At 51.4% G+C, this 9304-nt stretch overlaps 3 protein-coding genes across 3 annotated transcripts; 2 read left to right on the forward strand and 1 right to left on the reverse strand.

Annotated features, from left to right (window-relative positions):
* Window positions 1-465: 465 nt before the first annotated feature.
* On the reverse strand, window positions 466-2793 carry BBA_06209 (transposase-like protein; the record flags this gene model as incomplete). Its single annotated transcript, XM_008601306.1, has 1 exon — window positions 466-2793. The coding sequence occupies one exon, from the start codon at window positions 2791-2793 to the stop codon at window positions 466-468; it is 2328 nt and encodes a 775-aa protein (XP_008599528.1).
* A 1975-nt stretch (window positions 2794-4768) lies between these two features.
* BBA_06210 (fatty acid desaturase) lies at window positions 4769-6287 on the forward strand (the record flags this gene model as incomplete). The annotated part of the gene is made up of 3 exons (XM_008601307.1): window positions 4769-4973; window positions 5056-5882; window positions 5976-6287. The coding sequence occupies 3 exons, from the start codon at window positions 4769-4771 to the stop codon at window positions 6285-6287; spliced, it is 1344 nt and encodes a 447-aa protein (XP_008599529.1).
* A 601-nt stretch (window positions 6288-6888) lies between these two features.
* BBA_06211 (uncharacterized protein) lies at window positions 6889-8077 on the forward strand (the record flags this gene model as incomplete). Its single annotated transcript, XM_008601308.1, has 5 exons — window positions 6889-6912; window positions 6977-7438; window positions 7489-7588; window positions 7637-7833; window positions 7910-8077. The coding sequence occupies 5 exons, from the start codon at window positions 6889-6891 to the stop codon at window positions 8075-8077; spliced, it is 951 nt and encodes a 316-aa protein (XP_008599530.1).
* Between the last annotated feature and the right edge of the window lie 1227 nt (window positions 8078-9304).

The following is a 9304-nucleotide window of genomic DNA, read 5'->3' on the forward strand; positions in this document are numbered from 1 at the left end:
GCTGTCTATGCTATATACCACTGCCTTATATTTTGCCGCCTTTCTGGGTATGTACCTTTCACTGGCCACTCCGATGCTCTCTTTGATGTCTCCATGATGCTTGCTGCCTTCCGACACTTTGCCTCTGTAATTCTTCGTGCCAGAAATAGGGTAGCATGCTTGAGGTGGGTGGTTTGGCTCGGCTGCCGGCGGGGGGGGGGGGTGTCTAGCCTCCAGCAATCTGCTGTTAGACGCCAGCTACCAAAGCGTGGCTCCGCACATCCGCCCCTCACTGAAGGTTAATGATCTTCAGCTTGCCATGCGATTCAGTCTAATGACCGGCCCGTGGTGGGGCTGCAAGCACATCCGGTCTCCCCGGCAGTGTCTCAAAGAAGCCGATGCAAATCATCCCATCACCAGGCTTGCAAACAAATAAATCAACTCAAATCCGAGGCTGGATCTGAGTTGGGTGGATTTTAGAAAATTTCAATCTGATTTATTTGAATTGGCGCTCTTCCAGATTTGATTTGTTTGTCCCATTTGGATAATTCCACTCCTTTCCCACGAAGATATGCATTGCGCCGCCCCGATCAGATCCGCCTTCAGCCGGCCCCTCTGCGCCGAAACCATCTGCCCCGTAAGGCTGAAGATCCGTTCAGGCTCTGACGACATCGCCGGCACCGAAAAGAGGTCGATTGCCATTCGTGATAGCCGTGGATACTGGCGCCGCCTGAGAAGCCAGTACTGAACAGCGTCTTCCACCAGACAATCCCCGGGGTCTACCGTCGCCACCCACTCCGCATACTCATCTCGCATCGTCGACGTTGATGGCACAGGCTGGGTACTGAGCTTCCTAACTGAGGCCATATAATCGTCCAAGTCGCTCAACTTCCTCGGCACCGTCGGCTGGTCCGGCAAGCTCTCTTGTTCGACCGACAGATCTCGGTACTGACTCCACAACTCCTCCACAGCCGCCTTCCCTCTTGCTATCCACTCCGGCCGATCCGCCCATTGCGACTCAACCGTGGTCCATCGATACGCCGGATGTAGTACAAGAGAAGCTAGATATGCCGGGCTCTCGTCTGTCAGAGAGTAGTATTCGTCTAGCTTCATCCATCCGAGATTGCAGCCGATTCGCAAATACGGCTCCTCATCCCGCTCGTGCCGGAACTTTGACTCTTCCAAGTGCTTCAAAAGCCATTCCATCGTTAACAACACCTCCCAGATCGCGCCAAACTTGCCTTCTCTAGGCCGGCCCTCCAGACGCTTGGTTGCTATCTTCAGTGGCTTGAGGATAGCAAGATACTCGGCAATCACCGACCAATCCTCCGCGGACATCTTGTCATCAACGATCGCAGGCTTCGGACGACTCTTCCCCGGCATCGGCTTTGTTCCATTTCGAGTCTTTCGGTCAACGTACTGTTCCCATTCCGTCACCTGCGCCTGGACCAACGAGTCAAGCGCATTCCAAAGCCGATATCCTCGCTCCATCATACCCTCTGACGAATTCCAGCGAGTAGCGTTATCCATGACAACGTCATAAGTTGTTCGGTCATCCTGGCCCAAAGCAATGTTCTCAATAGACTGAAGCTTGTGGAGCTTCTCGATCCGTTGTCCCGACCTCTGCACCCAGTGGACAATGTTGTGTAGTTTACCTATGGGTCCTTTGGATCTCCATAATTTAACATCATCTTGGATTTCCTTATTAGCCTGGCAGTCCTCTTCGAAGGCGTCCGCATCCGTTCCAAAAAGGATAGAGCGGGCGACAAGGTTGATGATATGACCGCAGCAGCGCAGCCGCCGGTGCGGTTTCTCGAATCCCATCTCACTCCCCAGATGTGCAAGGCAGGTATCGTTACTCTCCGCATTATCTGTGACAAAATACCCGACGCGGTTCTCAAAGCCATATTCATGTATTATTTCGCTAACTCGCTCGGCCAGGTTCTCGCCACTGTGACGACCCTCGATTCGTGGGAGGCCTAGCAAAAATGTACGGAATACACCTTCGTCATCGATAAAATGGACTGTCAGACCGAGTAGGGAGGTGAACTTTCGGGATGACCAGGCATCGAATGAAACATTTATGCGACTGAGCGACCGGCCGAGGAGCTCCGTCACGATACCCTTATAGCGACTGAACGACCGCAAAATCCATTCTCGAATCGTCGTATGGGTAGGGAGACTCCCTGAGTCGACTATGGAGCTGTTTGCATACGCCATAAGCTCGCGAAAATGCGGGCTTTCGAGCTTATGGAAGGGTACGTTGTCACATGCCACCCATCGGATCAGGAGGTGCCGAAAGTGTGCCGGTTCAAACGACGCGATAAAAGCGTTCATCAATGCTTGCTGTCTTGGTTGATGCGCATCCAGGTTAGCCATGCTGAAGAGGGTGCGCTGTCTTTTCTCGCGCGGCGGCATTGGGCCGTCTTTGTTGATGCGGTGGGTGTCCACCATATGGCCGCTTGCTTGGCTCGTCGATGCAGCGTCGTAAACGTGGGTTGTGGTGGTCCTTTTCCGGTGGCACATCTTGCATACCCAATATCTATGGCCGGTCCGGTCGTTTTCGACATCGTATCCATACTCCCATACCCAGCTTGTGCGCGGCCGCTTCCGATGCTTGCTGATCGAAAAGCCCGACAGGCGATTCCAATCGACGCCTTCATAGCCGTCGATAGAAAAGGGAGCACCATCCTCTAGGTCACGCAAAGGGGACGACGACATCGCACAGGACATATTGAGCGATGCATCTGAAATGGTCTCCGGCGCATGAGGAATGTTTTCCAGCTGCAATCCGGCGGTCTCGGTCGTAGCCATTGTAGATCGTGATAAGGGCCGCCAGCGGGTGACACAGCATGCGGAGAGCGAGTGGCGCGAAGCTGTATCGGGGAACGCGTGTTCTAAGCACTCTATATCCATCTCATTAGGTGGGTGTATGTCGCGTGTCGCGTGTCGCGCGTTGCTGTTGGGGGAAACTCTAATTCCTCGTGGGCCAAACTCACTATCATATGCTACCCTAGAGACAACCTTGGATTTGCCAAATCGGCAAATAAATCAGGTGTTAAGATCTGATTTGACTGAAAAACGGCGCACATCGAATTTGATTCATCTAAATGTGGCTTTTCTTCAATTTGATTTGGCTAATTTGAGTTTCATTTATTTGTTTGCAAGCCTGCCCATCACCATCACTGTGACTGTATGTCCGTTCCCCGGTCGATGTTATTCCCGCCTAGCGCACTGATATTCTCCCCCATGCCCTAGCATACGGGGTACTTTAAATGAGAATTTGGCCTAAGCCGCACTCGACTTAATTTGTGCTACATAGTAAAACCTCAGTTATTTGGAATAGGTATTCTTAGGTTATGGAGCAAAGGCACGTACAACGCCCCGCGTCAAGCCTCGCAAATGAAAGAGCCTTGAACAGTCAAAAGGCCATGGTCACGACGTAAACAGTACAGAAGTCTCAAAATAGTTCTGCGTATTTGCAATTTGGACTCTGTTGTGAGCTGCGTAGTTCAATTTCTTTCCCTCGAATGCGCTGGGAACCTGCAACGGAACGATTGGCTGATTCGGTCCTGCTGCGGTTTAAGGTTGTCATCCAAACTTGACGTCTATGGGACGAGGATGGTTGAAAGAAAGCCCAACATGTCTATTTTCGACTTCTGTCCAATGCACCATGCTTTTGGGTCATGTTTGCAGCAGTACATTGGTCTGTTGTGAGCATCTTCGGGCCAGGCAGCTGGCGGCAAGAACCAGAGCCACTAGATTTGGCACTGACAGGGGTCCCAGCTACAGAAGCTACCTGGACTGAGGTATCCTCCTCTTGTGGACACCATTAGTCTACAGCAATTTTGGTGGGAGGACATTTCCGGATCAGTGAATTCTTGGAAATACCCTTGGCCCCCCAGTCCCGAAAATGCTACTGTCCCCAGGGGCTCCCCCCTCTTAGGTACTTTGCTCGATGTACCTGAAGCACCCCACTTGTCCTTTGGGATCAGGAGCCTGTAAATGATCCTTGCACCCTCGCCAGCAAAAATTACTAACCCTCAGTCATTGACGTCAGAAAGCCGGGTTCCTTGGTGTTGTTCGAGGGGCAGATATGATTCACACATTGCAGCCTCAGGCACAACTTCTTTCCGCCGTACGTGAATCCATCGGATAAACACTCCATGACCATGCACTTTCTGCTGCGCGTCAGCCGTAGATGGCGACCGATAATCAAGATGACCCTCGATTACAATGGGCCCCGGTTACAATGGCCCACCGCGAGCTCGGTGCAGGTGTTGCTGGGAAACTCAATAATGGCGTCGTTGGACGAGGGGATAAATCCGTTTCATCCTGGCTTGGCAAGTCGGACTGCATTCTCGACTTGGTGTTGTACTATGGATACGCGTGCTCGGAAAAGACATGGACGCGTTCGGGGGGCGTTAGCGTACACGAATATGCTTAGTTGGGTTTAAAAGCGCTGGCAGAATGGGAGGACGGTTCCGTCTCGGATGGTGCATCAGCGCTGAGTCTGCAGCAGCCATCGTACGCTAGGTTCAACGACGTCAACAGCTCATCTCACGGTTTGGTGATATGGATTGACGTATTACGTAATCGAACGTGATATTGATCGAGTTGAGTTGACGCTAGTGGTCAATTTCTTTAACCCGGTTGAATTTCGTTGAGTGGTGTGCAACCTTGCAGACAACACAGGTAGAACACCTCCTCCCTAGCTGACCAGCTATACACACCAGACGTGGGTTACCTTCGACGTTCTCACCCAGCACCGTACAACCGCAGCGACGTGATGCCCTCCATTACCACAATAGACGGTGTAGTATTTGCCCCAGACCTCACGAAGCCCGATAGTCTGGTCCTACGCAACCTTGCCGCCGATATTCGAGCTGCATCGGCTGGAAGGCAGGAAACAGGGCTACGCCGCAACCATGTCTGTCCGCCAGCGGGCAACGGCTCAGCGCAGGCGGCTACTAAAGAGGAGGCCTCACAAGTCGGTACAGCACGCCTACCCTGACCATCCCTTCCCTATCCTGTTCCAGCCATCTCATCATGCCTAACACTTTATTGTATATCTAGGATCAGGCGATGCGGACACGCTGGCTACGCTGAGCGCTATGAACGACCCAAAGGATGCTCGGTTTGAGCCAACCGTTTTCAGTGGCACGGACATTAACGATATTCGGCTGCCCGCCTTTCTCGACACTTGGGTCTTACGCCCTTACATTCGCATGGCCCGGTCCTTCGCCCGCGTTGACACGGATGTGGTGATGATCACACATCTCTTGCTGTACTTTGCGACTTCCGTCCCAAGCGCGGCGTTGCTCTTCTGGCATTTTACCTGGGCCCATGGCTTGCTCCATTTCATCATGCAGGTCAGCTATATGGGCACCTACACGCTTATGATGCATCAGCACATACACATGCGTGGTATTCTCCGTCAGCGGTTTTGGGTGTCGGACGTGCTGTTTCCGTACATCACTGATCCGCTGATGGGCCATGCCTGGAACTCCTACTATTACCACCACGTGAAGCACCATCATGTAGAAGGCAATGGACCTAACGATCTCTCCTCCACTGTCCGGTACCAGCGCGATAGTGTTCTCCATTTTCTACACTATACTGCGCGCTTCTTTTTCCTTATCTGGCTTGACTTACCGTTATACTTTATATGTAAGGGAAGATCCTATCTTGCTGCCAAGGTGGCGTTTTGGGAGGTTGGATACTACGGGGTGCTGTACGCGCTATATCACCTTAACCATCGCGCCACGCTTATTGTGTTCCTACTGCCTCTGCTGCTACTCCGATCTGGCCTGATGCTGGGCAACTGGGGCCAGCATGCCTTTGTCGACCATGATGAGCCAGACTCAGATTACCGTTCGAGCATTACATTAATTGACGTACCTGTAAGTGGCTCTCTCTCCGTCTCTCTCCAACCCCAGGTCCCTCAGGACTCCGGTGGAGTTGTATGCCCTCTGTCTAACCGCCGCACACTATAGAGCAACCGCTACTGCTTCAACGACGGCTACCACACCTCACACCATTTAAATCCGCTTCGGCATTGGCGCGAGCATCCTGCGTCCTTTGTTAAAGACAAGGGACTCTATGCAGCACAGCAAGCCCTTGTGTTTCATAATATTGACTATCTTATGATCACTGTGCGGCTACTTATGAAAGATCATTACACACTTGCGAAATGTATGATTCCTATTGGAGACCAGATCCGCCTGACTCTAGATGAACGAGTAGCCCTACTCAAAAACCATACAAGGCAGTTTTCAGAAGAGGAGATTCGTATCAAGTTCAAATAATAATACTAAATAGCTTTATTTAATACTAAAACTAATAAAGGTTAACGTGGTTGATAAGCGAGTGGGCTGGATAAGCGAGTGGGCTGGATAAGCGAGCGGGCCACCTTCTCCGACCCTTCAATCAGCGTATTTGCCGTGGTCTCATTTGTCGTGGTCTCTGAATAGATGGGCATTTGCGTTTTGGATACCCTTCTCCGCGAAACTTCGGGGTCGTGGGCTCTTGATCCGGACGCAGCGTTTGCAGACCCATCGGCGATTGCCCTCAAAATTCTGTACATCATATCCAAAGTCCCATACCCAAGAAGACGTATCACGCACGCGCTGTGACCATGTGTGGTCTGGGAAACAGCGCCAAAGGTTTTGATGTTCCGGGTCTGGAAGCGGCGTTGCTGACCGCGAGCTCGGTGCAGGTGTTGCTAGGAAACTCAATAATGGTGTCGTTGGGCGATGGGACAATTCAGTCTCATCCTTGCTCGGCAAGTCGGACTGCATTTCTAATTTAGTGTTGTACATGGAGACGCGTGATCAGAGAGAGGGACGCGATCCTCGCGTTGGGATTTAGCGTGCAAGAATATGCCTAGTTGGGTTTAGCACCATCAGAATGGGAAATGCCCCGTCTCGGATGGTGCGTCTGCGCTGACTTTGCAACTGTGCTGCAGCATGATGATCGGCTTGCTACAACAACGCAGGAATACGACGAGCCAATAAAGAGCAGCTCTGTTCCTGCCAAACGTTTGAAGAAGAAGCATGGCACTTCTCACACTGTGATTCCTTCGCGGAAGCAAGAAGATTTGCCTCGTACACAAACGGCCGCAAACCCGCCCGTGGTACAAGAATCTCTCTGGAACAGTTACAAAGAACTCCACAGCATCCAATTTGGCAACGGCGCGTACTTTCCCGTAGCGCAGCGGACAAAGCTCCAACCAGACAAGCATTCCCTCTGCATCGTGAAAAGGTTCGCTGGCGCCAACGTCGACGGACACATACACGCCATTCGACAGGTTGATCATCAGCATTTTGTGCAGGCTCAAAATTTTTTCTCTGTACAAACCGAGTTGTTTGTTACGTTTGAGTTCATGCCAGTGTCTCTTGCAGAGGTTGAAGGAAATCCTCTCCTAGACGATCTCCAGCTGGCATCTATACTAGGACAGGTATGTCGCTCAACTTTAGCGACAGTCAAGATCACTGCTGAGAGAATTAGGTCGCGGATGGTTTGTTGTACCTGAATAATAATTCTCTGGGTCATGGCCAGCTCACATGCTCCAACATTCTGGTCGATATGCACGGAAATGTAAAGCTTTGTAAGTCGCCGTGTGAGACTGCGAAAACGTCGGACTGACTCAGCATAGGGGGTCAAGAATTCCTTCACGATCACCTCAACTTGAGAGAAACTATGCATAGTATCGCTGTAACTACAACGAGACTTATACAAGGGTATGCTAAGGAAGATGGGCGGATTGGGCTAGACATGCCAGACCGGTGTCCGCTTGGCTTTGACTTTCTCTCTGCCATTGATCAGATGACGAGCATCGAGGATCTGACTAAAGTATGTATACAAACATGTTGGCCTAGAAGGTATGCCAACTTGCGTAGCACCCACTGCTGAAACAGCATTGGCACAGGGAATGGCTACCAGAGGACTGGCAACCGCTACCATTACCATGCTGGCCCGCCGCGCCGACGGTCAATGCGCCAAACAGAAAGCAAATGCCAAAAACAGACAACAACAACAACTCGCAGAACGGTGCGCCAAGCCACGAGCCACGCCAACTCCTCAAGAGCGAGCTTAAAGTTGTGTGGCCGACAATTTTGTTCCTGGCAGCTCTGACGCGACGGCTTTAGATCGGCTGCACTGCGGATACGTCCTCACACAAGCTCAAAGCCAAGATGCCGAAGAGGAAATATCGCATAGGGCAGCTAGACGGACTAGGCGGGCCGACTCGGTGCCGCACAAGAATCGACGAAACTCGGGCGTTTTTTTATCTGGTGGCGTTTTAAGCGGTTTCAGCGGGAAATGAGGCCAAGATATCGACAATCACAAAGGGCCAGTCCATCAGGTGCGCCGCCATACTCAGCCGCTTGCTTCTGAAAGAACGGGGGAAATGGTCTCAGTAGCCTCTTCTGGTGTTGATTGCAATTTTTGACTTCTATGGCGCGCAGTTTTAAGGCTTCAACAGCCCAGAAAACCCTACAAAGCGACCTTCAACTTCGCAATGTAGCAATAAGGAACCAACAGTGGCGGGCTCGATCTGACGGAGGGTTCAGTTGGAATGGCTTACGCGAGAAGATGCAGACGCAGCAAAGTAAAATAAAAATATGTGCATTATAGATGCAGATTCTTTAGATGACGTAGTATCCATCTCGGTTTCGAATTTGGAAGGTCTTGGTATCGCTACCGGCGGAAATTTGGAAATAAAGAGTTAAAGCGTGCCAGGCCATAGCAAGGAAGACAGGTCACAAAATAGTCCGCAGAACCTCTGCTGCTTCTACTCTCACTCTTTCCCGCTCTTTGCTTGTTGTGGCGTTCCCAGTCGCTTGTTGGTTCTGCAATCCGTTGTCTTGCCGGGCGAGCTGCGCAAGGATCAACCCAAAAAGTTGAGGCGGATTCTCTGCCTCGCGGGCCGCTTCATCGAAATCTTTCGTCTGTCGACGATTGCGTTGACGCGCGCATAGGATACTCAACCTCTCCTTGCGGTATGCGTCCTCTGTTTTCAGCCTTTGCTGTGCGCGCTCTTCTGGCTACCATCTGGTGTGATTCTCACCACGCCTTTGGGCACGCAAATCATGGATTGTGACATCGCGTATCAATCTGCCAAACTCCAAATATTGTATGTCTTAGTCTTTGTTCGCATGTGCAGAAGCACCCTCTCAGGCCCTTTTTTTTTAGTCATTCTTGTTACGCTGTCAGGCAAGGATACCAAAGATTGATTCCTGAGTTCGGCGTGGCTTTGCTGCACCTCAAGAACCCATTACTGGACAGCGATGGGAGAGGGGTTAATATATTAAGCCCGCGCGGG

This window comes from Beauveria bassiana (genome assembly GCF_000280675.1).
Source record: "Beauveria bassiana ARSEF 2860 unplaced genomic scaffold BBA_S00018, whole genome shotgun sequence".
Taxonomy (NCBI): domain Eukaryota; kingdom Fungi; phylum Ascomycota; class Sordariomycetes; order Hypocreales; family Cordycipitaceae; genus Beauveria; species Beauveria bassiana.